Source organism: Globicephala melas, chromosome 16 (assembly GCF_963455315.2).
Source record: "Globicephala melas chromosome 16, mGloMel1.2, whole genome shotgun sequence".
Lineage (NCBI taxonomy): Eukaryota > Metazoa > Chordata > Mammalia > Artiodactyla > Delphinidae > Globicephala > Globicephala melas.
Window position 1 is genome coordinate 80,206,197 of NC_083329.1, and position 14,148 is coordinate 80,220,344.

The window sequence follows — 14,148 nt, forward strand, 5'->3', positions numbered from 1 at the left end:
GGGTTGCCAAATCTTCACTGAACTCTGTGAAGGAGGCCTTTGTGCCCAGCTCATTTTTTTCTTGGAATTTTCTATGACAAGTACAACAAAAGAAGTATGTATCTAGTAGAAATCCTTTGTAAAGAGCTGAACTGGTTTTAGGGGGCAGACTCTGTAGTGTGTATGAAAGAGAGTCTTAGTTTGCCCTCTTCTCTCCCCACTGCCTGGTGCTTAGGGGCCCTAGTGTTTATAGTTCCGTCATGTGTCCATGAATAGGACAGAGAACTTCTTTGATTTCCCCTTCCCATCGTAGCTTTACAAGACTTCTTAGGTGTGGGCAGATTGGAATTCTTTTTGAAAAGGTTGGAATTTTTCAGAAAAGAGTGTTTAGCTGCTTCTGAGCAGACTGGGTGTCCAACAGAAGCCATACCCGTACCACAGCGTAGGGTGTAAGACTGGCCTTTCCAAGGTCTATTTCTGCCCCTATCACCAAGTCCAAGGTCAGACGGCTGACCACGTGACAAGCCAATAAATCAAGAAACAGCTTGTTGGGGCAAGGAATGGCCACTTTATTTGGAAAGCCAGCAGACTGAGAAGAAGGTGGACTAGTGTCCCAAAGAACCATCTTAACTTGAGTTAGAACTGAGGCGTCTTTTATACCTGAAGGGGGAAGGGTTGTGGCTGGTTGTTGCAGACTTCTTGGTCTCGGAATCCTTTGTTCTTGCAGCTCTCCACATAGGTCAGGTCACCATGTTCCCTGGAAATCTCCAGCAAGACAATTGTTATTCTCTGTTCTGTAACTTTTTATCTCCCTATGAATAGAAAAGTGTTAGACCCTTAAAGGTCAGACCCTTGAGAACGGGCTCTCCTGTATATTTCAGGCTGCAGGCAACATTCTTAACTTGTAGCCAAAGCAATAAAATACAAAGGCTAAAGTCAAAGAAACAGATCTAATATGGAGGCAGATTTGTTCTTCCTTATTACACCAGTAGCAAAATGCAAGCAAGTTTTCCCAGTTAACTGCCACATCAGTCAAACTATACAGAAATATTAGAGTATTAATACAAAGGTGAAAGTAAAAGAAACATCCAGTATGGAGTCAGATTTGTTGTTCCCTTATTACACCCCAAGATGCCAGCCCTTAAGCCTTGAAGGCCCTTCCTGTGTCTGGCCCAGCCCTGGCTGCTGGATATGCTGCACCTCCAGGCATTCTCTCCAGGGCCTCTTTTCTGTAAAAATCTTTAAGTTCACTAATTTTTTTAACTACTGTTACCCAGCTCTATGTAAATTTATCCTTTTCTCCAGTGGTAATCTTTGTCCTTAATATTTTAACTGAAACGTATTATTCGTACATACATCTGCTAAATTAACAAATAAAAGCAAAGAATTCTTCTAGAATATGTATAATAACTCTTGCCCCTTTTGATACCAACCAACTCTTTAGTGGCTGGGGAATCGTCTTTTTGCCAGTGGGCAGCGGTGTCTGTCCATTCTCATTGTAGTTGGAGGCCTGTTACTGGCAGGCAGGGCAGCGTATCTTGATGTAATGAGCATAGACTGTTCTGAAATCAGACTCTTGGGTTTACATCCCAGCTCAGTTTTGGACAACTTCTTGAACTTCTTTGTGCCTCAGTTCATCATCTAAAAATGGGATCATAATAAAAATATAAAAATATCTCCTGTAAAGGGCTTAGAACAGTGCCTGTTACATAGTATATATCCTGGTCCTCCCAGGAGTTCTTCAATAAATGTATGGGACTTCTCTCGAAAAAGAAACTAGTGTCCCCACCGCCGGTGCAGCATTTAAAGGGCAGGACTTTATCTTAATGGTTAAAAAGATGAAGAGAGAAAATAGTAGAGAGAACCATATGGCAGGGTGGGCCCCGGGGGAAAGGTGTCTGGTGAAGTCTGCCACTCCATTCCAAACACATTCACTTAAGTTTCACTAATGCGGCGGTTGTGGGCAGGAGGGTACTTTTACGTATCAAATGAACCCCATTGCTGAGCGATGCATGGCTGCATTTGCTTTGAATTTCATGCCTGGTGGCTTCTTTTTTTTTTCCCCCCTCTGGTTTTGTACAGTCACTGCAGAAAATTAATAGCGAATTGGACACTATTAAATTCACATGGGGGAACTGAGTACCACCTAACAATTGTACTGTTCTGGGATGCAAATTCTTCCTTTAGCGGACACAATCAACTCAGTTCTTAACCATAGCGCCTGGCCAGTACCTCCACAAACAGAACTCCTGTGGAGGTCCAGGGGGGCTCTTAGCACGGAGGAATCACGCAGCTGCACAGGGGGGTTCAGCCTGTGGGTTATAGTCATATGGGTTCCATGTGGCTGAGGGGGCAGAGGGTAGTGGGGGCTGGGAAACGTGTATGCTGTGCTGGGAGGTCACAGTTCCCACCCCTGCAGCATTTTAGGACTGTGTGCTAGTTCATCCTATTCATCCTTTGTCCTCAGATGTGTTCTCAGTCAGTTACTGAGGAGGAACTGATGCTCTCATATTTCTCTAGGAAGAGTTATTAATACTCTAATATTTCTGTATGGTTTGACTCATAACGGCAGGTAACTGGGGAAACTTGCTTGCATTTTGCTACTGGTGTAATAAGGAAGAACAAATCTGCCTCCATATTAGATCTGTTTCTTTGACTTTAGCCTTTGTATTTTATTGCTTTGGCTACAAGTTAAGAATGTTGCCTGCAGCCTGAAATATACAGGAGAGCCCGTTCTCAAGGCTCTGAACTTTAAAGGTATAGCACTTTCGCATTCATATAGAGATAAAAAGTTGCAGAACAGAGAATAACATTTGTCTTGTTGGAGGTTTATGGGAACATGGTGACCTGACCTATGGGGACAGCTGCAAGAACAAAGGATTCTGACCCCAAGAAGTTTGCAACAACTAACCCCACTCCTCCCTCACCTTGCCTTTAAAAGTGCTTTGCTCTGAAGCCCTTCAAGGAGTTCCGGGGCTTTTGGGGCACAAGCCACTCGTCTTCTCGCATGGTCCTGCAATAAACCTTTCTCTGCTCCAAGCTCCCACGTTTGGGTCTGTTTGGCCTCACTGTGCATGGAGCACACGAACTTGGCATTTGGTAACACTGGTCCAGTGTAGCTGGAAGTCAAGGTCTCTGGAAGGTAAGGTCTCAGAGCACCTAGAACTTACTAAAACCCACCTACCCTGCATTTGTTCAGATCCAAAATTTATTTCGCTCTTTGTCTCACTTAGGAAATAAAAGGAAAGCTGGACGACTACTCGGCTCAATAATGATCTGGGCCTCTCAGCTTTTACGCAGTGAACCCTTTCCTTGCTCTCGTAGTGTTTTCTTTCTCCTTCCCATTCTTGTAGCAAAATGACGCTAAAAATTATGCATTATCAAAGGAAGTCTTTGATAGCTGCCTTACTTCTCCAGACTTGCAGTTTTTTTTTAAATAAATTTATTCATTCATTTATTTATTTTTGTTTTTGGCTGTGTGGGGTCTTCGTTGCTGTGCGCAGGCTTTCTCTAGCTGCGGTGAGCAGGGGCCACTCCTCGTGCGCGGGCTTCTCATTGTGGTGGCTTCTCTTGTTGTGGAGCACGGGCTCTAGGTGCACGGACTTCAGTGGTTGTGGCACGTGGGCTCAGTAGTTGTGGCTTGTGGGCTCTAGAGCGCAGGCTCAGTAGTTGTGGTGCATGGGCTTAGTTGATCCGCAGCATGTCGGATCTTCCCGGACCAGGGCTCAAACCCATGTCCCCTGCATTGGCAGGCAGATTCTTAACCACGGCGCCAACAGGGAAGTCCCCAGACTTGCGCTTTTTATTCAAGGTTTTCTTAAAATCACATCTTCCAAGATACCGTCCTTATGTTCAGGACAGATTTGTTGTCTCATCTTTAAGTTGTGTTCATTTTACTGTGCATGAGTTGATTCTTATAATTTAAGTCTTCACGGTAACCTCATCACCCTTGAGTTGCTTTACATGAGAGAGCTCTAAAGCCAGACTGCCAAGGTTTGCATCCTGACTCTGTCACAGGGGCTTGTGACCTTGAGCACATCATTCACTTCTCAGCGTCAGTATTACCATCTGTAAAATGGGGATACCTGCTCATAGGTAGGGAGATGAATGAGTTAATTTACATAAGGTATGTTTAATATTGTTATTTTCACTGTAATACCTCAGATTTTTCAAGCTTAGCTAATGCTTTGGTTAAATTTTGGTCAAAGGAGAATTCACATAGCAAAAATGCATCATTTTCCCCATCAAATTAGGTAATTTAATCCATGAAACATTAGCAGGGAGTTTGAGATTCCTTGAGGTTCTCTGATGACTCTTAATGTTAGTATCTGCAAAAGCATGTCCTGTTGTTTTTTTCATTCGTCCATTTATGTATTCACCGTTCCCTGTTCACATCTTTATAACTCCTGGAATGGGGGAGGTGATTTAACAGTTGTTTGGAGGAGAAAGTGACAGAAGATACATCATAGGTAGGAGCTTAGACAGCAGCCACCTGCAGCCTTGGGTTTAACCCAGATAGGCAGTGAGCTGACAATTAAATGATCAACTGACTATTGAAAGAACAAAGAAGCATTAAAGGAAAGCTTCTGCTGTGAGTACTAACCAATGCAGGGCGATGGGGCATAGTCCACAGCTGCTAGTGGCTCTTGTGGACTTGTTGATGGTGCCGTGGCCCATATGGTGCTGACACCTCTGAGAAATCACGTGAGGCAGAGCCACGGGGCTTCTCTTTTACATACTGGCCTCGGGAGGCGTGTAGAGTTGAGATCCTCACCTGTTCATTCCAAGAGTGACGGACCCAATACCTCTCCCTTCCAAGATACGACAGTACCTGGAAACAGCCTTTGGGCTAAGGTTCAACGTACCCCTTTTCTTTTCTAAAACTCCTCTGAGTTAGAATTTTTTCTTTTCTTTACTGAGCAGCCAAAGTGCACCACAGAGATAAACTGAATCTCATTTCCTACGCTGAAATCTTGTTAACCAATTTTTTTTTTTTTTAATCTGGCCCTGTTGTATTTGCACAATATGTAGATTTTCATTCAGCTTTTCCAGTCTTTTCAGAGCTTCCGTTCTGCCAAGGAAGGATTTTATTTGATTCCCCCTTGAAGCAACTTTATGGAAATCAAGGGCTTGGGATGATGGGCTCAAGTGGGTGAGGGGCTCACTGTCCTGTGCCCACAGAGGGGAAGGCTCTTGTGATGCAGATGAACAGCCTGAGCTGTCCTGAAGGGGACCAGGTGTCATTTGAGAGGGTCCCCTAGGCTCCCTCCTGGAGACCATAGGGAGCACCTTCCCTGCTCTAACCTCCACCGTGTGCGGAACGCCCCATATGAAAGCTAGACAGAACGTTACAGTGCGCAGCCTAAGATTGTGGTTTCTTTAGAAACACGTGCAGGTAACCTGCTGGATTTCTTGGTGAGACTGAAAGCACAGAGAGATCCCTTAGAAAATAGCTACGGGGCCTTAGAACTGGCAAGTCCAAAGGTGTGATGGTTTGTACGTAGCAGAAATGTCTTCTCTACTTGCGTTCAAAAGGTGTGTGTCTGTGTGAGAGACAGGAAAGTCAAAAACAAGTGTGGGTCATGGCTTGGAGAGGTAGACACTAAGGAAAATATTGTTTTTCTCACCAATTTGCCTGCCATCTTTGGTGGATAGGGTAATATACATATTTTGGGTTCCCCTCATTTAAAAAGAAATTCGTTACTGGTAGAAATTATTCAGTAAAATATTATATATGCCACTGCTTTCTTTAAAAGACTACCCTGAATGCGACGTAACCTCTGATTACAGATCAACTTTTGAGATGAAAAGTATGAATCTCCTTTAGTATGACTCTTGAACTATCAGACTGTTGGGCGTAAAAGGAAAATGCCCCATAATGCTGTTTATTTGATGTTCACTCCCTTTTTGTCTTTCATTGAGGTTTTTTTGTTGTTGTTTTCATTAATATGCCTGCCTTCAACTATAACGTCTCTCTCAGGTGAATGATGATAAATGTATTATATATATTTTAGGGGTGGATGAGGTGGGGATGCTGAGGTTAAGAAAGGTTATGTAACTAACCCAAGGTTAAGCAGGTGGTAAGTAGGAAAGCTCAGATTCAGAAACCCATTATCAGGCTCATTCGAATTATAGATATTTAGGAGTAAGTGAGTTTAGGACTGCTAGTTATACGTGACAATTTCAACACACATGTTATCTCTCCCCGTTTCAAACACCACAAGAAAATGATAATGAAGGAATACAAAAAGGGCATAAAACCACAAAGGAGCAGAAAACTAGGAAGAAGCCAAAGAAATGCCAAAGCTGATAGAGGAACAGGATGGTTCTGCAGATTAGAGGGCGCCACCCCCAGCCAGCCTTGGAGGGCGGTGTGCGGCAGGGACAGGCCATCAGAAGCTAGCCAGCCCACAACTACAGAGCAGGTACCTTTGAAGAAGGGCTGGTGGGGTGAGCTGTGGTGGAGCAGCCATCTTCAGAGATCTGGGATGCTTCTGAGATACTGCTTTTTTTTTTTTTTCGGTACGCGGGCCTCTCACTGTTGTGGCCTCTCTTGTTGCGGAGCACGGGCTCCGGACGCGCAGGCTCAGCGGCCATGGCTCACGGGCCCAGCCGCTCCGTGGCGTGTGGGATCTTCCCGGACCGGGGCATGAACCCGTGTCCCCTGCATCGGCAGGCGGACTCTCAACCACTGCGCCACCACGAAAGCCCCCGAGATACTGCTTTTGACTAAACGCCCACAGTGGCCGCCGCCACCCCACCCAGGCTCTGCCCCGGGACTGGGTCTCCTCTGTGTCCTGTACCTGAGTCTTCTCCCCAGTCGTGGCCACCCCACACCCACCAAAACATCTTAGAATTAATAAATGAAATCAGCAAAGTTTCAGGATACAAGATTAATATACAGAAATCAGTTGCTTTTTCATAGACTGATAATGAACTACCATAAAGAGTGACTAAAAAACAACAATTCCGTTTAAAATTGCATCTAAAAGAATAAAACATTTAGGAATAAACAGGAGGTGAAAGACTATACTCTGAAAATTATAAAACACTGAAGAAGGAAATTGAAGATGATACAAAGAAATGGAAAGATATCCGGTGCTCTTGGATTGGAAGAATATTGTTAAAATGGTCATACTACCCAAAGCAGTCTACAGATCAAATGCAGTCCTTATCAGAATACCCATGATGTTTTTCATAGAACTAGAACAAATAATCTTAAAATTCCTGTGGATCCACAAAACACCAAAATTATCAAAACAATCTTGAGAGTAAAGAACAAACCTGGAGGTATCACCCTCTCAGACTTCAGACTGTGCTACAAAGCTACACTAATCAAAACAGCATGGTACTGACATGAAAACAGACATATAGATCAATGGAACAGAATAAAGAGCTGAGAAGTAAACCCTCACATTTATGGTCAATTAATTTATGACAAAGGAGTCAATATACAGTGGAGAAAAGACAGTCTCTTCAATAAGTGGTGCTTGGAAAACTGGACAGCTACATGTAAAAGAGTGAGATTAGAACATTTCCTCACACTATATGCAAAAATAATGTCAAAATGGATTAAAGACCTAAATCCTGTAGACCATAAAATTCATTGAAGACAACATAGGCAGAACACTCTTTGATGTAAGTCATAGAAATATTTTTTTTGGATCTGAGGCAAAAGAAATAAAAGCAAATATAATCAAGTGGAACCTAATTAAACTTAAAAGCTTTTGCACAGCAAAGGAAACCAGTGACAAAACAAAAAGACATTCTACCGAATGGGATAAAATATCTGCAAATGATATGACTGATGAGGGGTTAATAATGAAAACATATAAACAGCTTATCCAACTCAATATCACAAACCAAACAACCCAGTTAAAAAATGGGCAGAAGACCTGAATAGACATTTTTCCAAAGAAGATATACAGATGGCTAACCAGCACATGAAAAAAATGCTCAACATCACTAATTATTAGAGAAATAGAAATCAGAACAACAATGATAGATCACCTCACACCAGTCAGGATGGCCATCACCTAAAAGTCCACAAATAACACACGTTGGCGAGGATGTGGGCAAAAAGGAACCCTCCTACACTGTTGGTGGGCATGTAAATTGGTGCAGCTATTATGGAGAACAGTATGGAGGTTCCTAAAAAAACAAAAAATAGAACCACCATACCGTCCAGCAATTCCACTCCTGGCTGTATATCCAGAAAAAAACAAAAACACTAATTAGAAAAGATACCCACACCCCAATGTTCATAACAGCACTATTTACAGCAGCCAAGACATGGAAGCAACCCGAGTGTCCATCAACAGATGAATGGATAAAGAATTGGTACATATATATAATGGAATATTACTCAGCCATGAAAATGAATGCAATTCTGCCATTTGCAGCAACGTGTTTGTACCTAGAGAATGTTATGCTTAATGAAATAGGTCAGATGGAGAAAGACAAATACTGTGTGATATATGTGGAATCCAAAAAATAAAAGAGAAAAAGCAGACTCACTGCCATAGAAAACAAACTACTGGTAACCAGTGGGGAGAGGAAAGCAGGGAGGGTCAGAGTAGGGGATTAAGAGATACAAATTATTTTGTATGAAATAGATAAGCAGCAAGGATATATTGTACAGAAATTATAGCCATTATCTTGTAATAACTTTTAATGGAGCGAAATCTGTAAAAATACTGAATCACTATGCTGTATACCTGAAACTAATATACTGTAAATCAACTATACTTAAAAAAAAATGTTTGAAGGACTTAGCCTCGTCTGGAGAGGCGGTGAATATTCCCGCTGGGCGTGATGTTTGCATTGAGTCTGGAACGATGAATAGGAACGTCAAGCGAAGAAAAGTGGGAGAGGTGACAGGCAGAGGGGGCAAAGGCGTGTGAGTGAGGAGATTTATGAGAGAAGAGCCTAGACAGAGATTGGATGATAGCACTGAGGACTTCAAAGGAGAAGATGGTTTGATGGACGGAAGGGGAGACAGAAGGATAGGCTTTCAAACATGTAAGCATGAAGACAGAGGCAGAATCAGAGAGGACAGCCTGGCTGAGAAGACGCCGGGGAGGAGCGACACAAGAAACCCAGAAGCAAAGAGCTGGGAGTTGCCTCATTCTGAATGGGGTCGTTCCAGCGGTCTAGGAAGTAGAGGGTCCCAGCCCAACGTGGATGGCCGGTGGTGCACACGTGGCGGACTGCTAAGGCAGAGACTGGAAGGTGGGTGCTGGCTTTGCCGGCAGACGCCGTGGAGTCCTGAGCAGAGCGGTAGTGTGGAAGGAAGTGAGCGGTGGTTGAGGACCACTGATAGTTGAGAAAATGGGAAGAGAGAGGGTGATTACTTGAGGAATAGTAATTCTCCTCCCTGGAGGCAGTGGGGTGAAACTGCTGGGGTGAGTGAAATGGTCATGACTTGTATCTGTGCCAGAGACCCGTCCACTTCCGAGGATGACCAACTCTTCCTCTCACTGACCTTCTGTTTCCTCCCCAGTTTTAAAAAAATATACTTCACATACAGTGAAATTCACCCCTTTTAAAAGGTGTACAGTTCTCAGAGTTTTGACAAATGAGCGTGTTACGTAACCACCACCACAATCAAGATGTGGGATAGCTCCATCACCCCAGAAAACTCCCCCGTGCACCCCTGTAGACAGCCCCTGCCCCTGCCGTCACTGCTCTGTCACCTGTCCCTAGAGCACCTACTAAGTGTGAGAGCAGCACACACACACTTTGGGATTTTTAGTTGTCACATATTAGAATTAATAATTGGGTGCACTTAATCTGGGCTCTCAGTTTTATCCTGAAAAGGGGTTTTGTTTGTTTGTTCACTATTTCTCCCTAAAATAATTTGAAGCTCTTTTGATTTATGTCACGGGTTTCATCAGATGCCTAACAAGGAACCGATTTGAGCATTTTTTGCCAGTCACTTTTTTTTTCTTTTTAACATCTTTATTGGAGTATAATTGCTTTATAATGTTGTGTTAGTTTCTGCTGTATAACAAGGTGAATCAACTGTACATACACATAATCCCCCTATCCCTTCCCTCTTGCGTCTCCCTCCCTCCCACCCTCCCTATCCCACCCCTCTAGGTGGTCACAAAGCACCAGCTGATCTCCCTGTGCTATGCGGCTGCTTCCCCCTAGCTATCTATTTTACGTTTGGTAGTGTATATATGTCCATGACACTCTCTCACTTCGTCCGGTAACTTCTTGAAGTGGGTTCTTAAATGTATCAAGCTGATGATAAATAACCCCTCGGGGTAAATAACTCTTTTTTTTCAATGTATGCTTAATTTCACTGGACTCCTATAGGTTTGTAATAGTTAACCAGACTGTTACCAGAGTTATCCATGAAAAACAAAGGCTCGTTTCCTATCATATGAGTCTAGAACTAAGTCAGTACTTCACCTTTTAGTCCCTAAAAGAGTCGACTTGCTCTTCTAGCCCTGCCTGGCCTAAAAGGGAAATTATGTCAGTATTTATCTCGTTTGGTTGCAAGAAGTAACACGCAAATTATCTGCCTTTTAAGATGTAGCCAGTGTTCATTAGCAGCTTTCGGTAATATTTCCCTTGAGTGATACAAGTGCCGTTGCTCTTTGTTGAACTTCACCTGTTTTCCACATTCTGAATAACATTCTCTATTCCTTCAGAAATTACTGTGGCAGAAAATGGTAGCATAACCCAAAGCCTTTGGAACACCTATGGCTTTTCTTTCAAGCTTACAAACGTTTGATATAGTATGTTTCTCTTTAACTGAAAACTGTTAAGTCAGAAAGATTGGCCAGAACCACTAAGGTGACATTGAAAAGGGGTAGAAGCAGTTTTGCCTGTGGGGTGAAACAAATCAATGTTTTAAGTGTACATCTTGGAGAACGGCCCAGGCAGCAGCTCAACAGGAAATAAGTGAATACCACCAGGGGCTTTGCATGGACCGCTTGCTCTGCACGGATTACTGGTGTGAAGGGTTCGAATAAACGTTTGGCTGACTGCACCCTCTGTTCTGTATGGGTCGGACCACACCTGAGTGTTCAGTTTGGGTCCTTACAGAAGACAACACTTACAAAGTCTGGTTGCAGTGAAGCGTGTTTACTTCTTTTAGCAGCGCTCACTCATGTGTCCAGAAGGGATTCTCGCAAAGCAGTGAGCTTGCTGTCACTGGCAGCGCTCAGACTAGAACGCGTGCTTCGTGAGCGGGGAGTTTTTCTGGATTATGACCCCGCTCCTGAGACAGTGCCTGGCGCACACTTGTTGAGTGTGTAAATAAAAGCCTAATGACCGTCTCTTAGGAAGAATGTCCTCGGGGTCCCTGTGCTAGGTGGACAGGAGGGCCCCAGAGTGCATTCCTCTGGTGAGATTGTGTGCGTTTAGATCTCTATGGGACCCTGACTTTGTGTGAAAGAAATGATGAGCTGATAACATAGTAAACTAAGTTGTGGTATTTTAGGAGACATAATTTGGACTCAGCAGCTTAATGACCTTTTATCGACTTTTTGTCCGCTGATCCACTTTGCTTTAGACTCTCAGGTGCTTTCATGACGTCATCGTGACAGGGTGGTCTTTGCCGCTGCCCTGTTCTCCGAGATGAATCTGGCTCTTCTGAGTGGCTGATAAGCTCACCTCCACTGCCTTTAATCAGTCAGAGGAGGTGACCTTCCCAGCTGGAGGAAAACTGTTCAGGCTCGGTTCTTCAAGTTGCCACGTTCCTTTTTTAACAGTTTCTAAGATGGCAAAACGCTTTCCAGTGATGCCAAACTCAACTTTGGGGCTCCTGAGCAGCTTATGAACTAGTGAGAAGCAGAATGGGAGGATGAAGTAGTAGAAAATGACAGGTTAAAAGTGCATCTGGGGCTTCCCCGGTGGCGCAGTGGTTGGGAGTCCGCCTGCCGATGCAGGGGACGTGGGTTCGTGCCCCGGTCCGGGAAGATCCCACATGCCGCGGAGCGGCTGGGCCCGTGAGCCACGGCCACTGGGCCTGTGCGTCCGGAGCCTGTGCTCCGCAACGGGAGAGGCCACAGCAGTGAGAGGCCCGTGTACCGCAAAAAAAAAAAGAAAAAAAAGTGCATCTGATTTGGAGGCAAATAAATGGATCACATCTGGGGGAATCCTGCACCAGAGCCACTGGTACCTCTTCAAGGATTAGATACACACGCTGAAAGATACCCACCCTGTTCTTTGTTCCCTTCTCCTCATGCCACTGCTCTCTCCCATTGCAGAGCACCAGAACTACTTTGGAATCGATGAGAACCTCGGCCCTGTGGCAGTCAGCATCCGGAGGGAGAAGGTGGAAGACCCCAAGGAGAAAGAAGGGTCCCAGTTCAACTACCGGGTGGCTTTCAGGACGAGCGAGGTACTGGGCGCTCATGGGGTGTGTCCTGGGCTGGGCCTCAGGGTCACCGCTTGGTTAAGATGTTGCTTTCATTGTCAGTGCTGTGATCCCAGCAGTTCCGGTGACCAAAAGGGCTTAGACTGTTTTGTTCAAAGTAGAAAATGTGAAGACCTGTGGTGGATGTGGCAGTGATTTGACTGCCACCTTACATGACAGAAAGGATAAAATGATCAAAATGCAAGATTTTCGGGCCTGGAGCAGAGGACAAACTTGAACTCTATGATTCATGTCAGAATTGAAGGACGACTTCAGCGTCGAATGCAGAAAACCAGGAGGCCGCCCGTGGGGTGGGTGTTGGCTTAGCGTGTCTGTAGGTGCAGCAGCTCCGTGGCCCTGCACTTCGTCCCGCCAGCACCCAGGCTACTTCCCCGCTGGTCTCGCTATGGGTGAAAAGTGGGACTGTTATACACCATATGGCCGATGCGTGGAGCCCTGTAGGGGGGGATGTTGATTTATATGAAGAACTAGATCTGGCCTGCACTTCGGGTTTTATCCTCTTGACCATTGTAATTAGATGGGAATGTGTCGTCCACACAGTCCAGAATGTGATTCCTTCTGGATCAGAGTACAGAGAGCCCCTCGCCGGCCCTGCCCAAGCCTGGCACTTTGGTGCCCACTGCCTGTGCATCGGTGCTCCCGTGAACTGGGCTCTGTGCCGTAAAGAGGAAAGGAAGCTCTCTCTGGAGGTGACATATTGTAAGTTACGGACCTGCAGCGTCCCGTTCAGTAGCCACTAACCACGTGTGACTATTTAAGATAATTGAATAAAATAAAAAACGTGGTTCCGCGTCACACCTGTCACCTGTGGTTCCGTCACACCTGTCACGGGTCAGGCGCTCCGCAGCCACTCGGGGCTGGTGGCTCCCGTATCAGCCAGTGCAGATGGAGGGCGGTCTCATCACCGCAGAAAGCCCTGTTGCACAGCGGTGCCCCGGAGCTCTGTGCAAATGCTAGGCGCCGTTGTTACCACGTCACTACGGCTGCTTTGTCGGAGGGGTGGGATTAGAGCCAGACCTCTCGGCTGGCCGTGCTGGGCCTCCTCTCTCCACGTATTTGACCTGGGCTTAGATGACACGTGTCAGAATAGTGGCTCCAGGCTTTCACGATGTGTTTGAGGACATATCACAGATCAGGAGGCAGAGTCCGATGGTGGTCTTCCCAGCCCTGGGTCACCTGCCCACGGGGGTCACGGGATCGCCCCACTCAGCCTTGGGAATTGCCAGCCATGAAAAGTTAAATAGGAAAAGTGGAAGAAAAGAAGATGATGTCGAGAAAAATGGGAAAAAGAAAACGGAAGGATGGAGGAGGTCGTTGTGGCTAGCCCGGCCCTAGGACCCCCGGCTCGTCCTCGGCATCCCTCTGGTGTCGGTTCCGATCGTGGTGGGAGTGACTTAACGTCCCCGGGCGGGGCTTTGTCTCACTCCACGCACGTCTGGTTATATCAGCCCCGCCTGGCTCCTTCCTGACCCACGAGTCCTTCGGTTGTTTAAAGACTGACTGTTGAGTGTTGAATTTGCTTTTTCAGATCGAGAACTTTCAGCCTCTTTTGCCCCAACTCCAAGAAGAGCCTTAGCTTTCTTCCTCCTTTTTTTTTTACATCTTTATTGGAGTATAATTGCTTTACAATGATGTGTTAGTTTCTGCTTTATAACAGTGAATCAGCTATACATATACATATGTCCCCATATCTCTTCCCTCTTGCATCTCCCTCCCTCCCACCCTCCCTATCCCACCCCTCTAGGTGGTCACAAAGCACCGAGCTGATCTCCCTG

At 45.3% G+C, this 14,148-nt stretch overlaps 1 protein-coding gene across 3 annotated transcripts in view; it reads left to right on the forward strand.

The window, feature by feature from the left end:
* SIPA1L2 (signal induced proliferation associated 1 like 2) overlaps positions 1–14,148 on the forward strand; it is a 219,740-nt gene that overhangs the window by 117,567 nt on the left and 88,025 nt on the right. For all 3 annotated transcript variants that reach the window (XM_060285985.1, XM_060285984.2, XM_060285986.2), the window contains exon 3: positions 12,204–12,337. In XM_060285985.1, the coding sequence (XP_060141968.1) occupies positions 12,204–12,337 (134 nt within the window). The remainder of the gene's footprint in view (positions 1–12,203; positions 12,338–14,148) is intronic.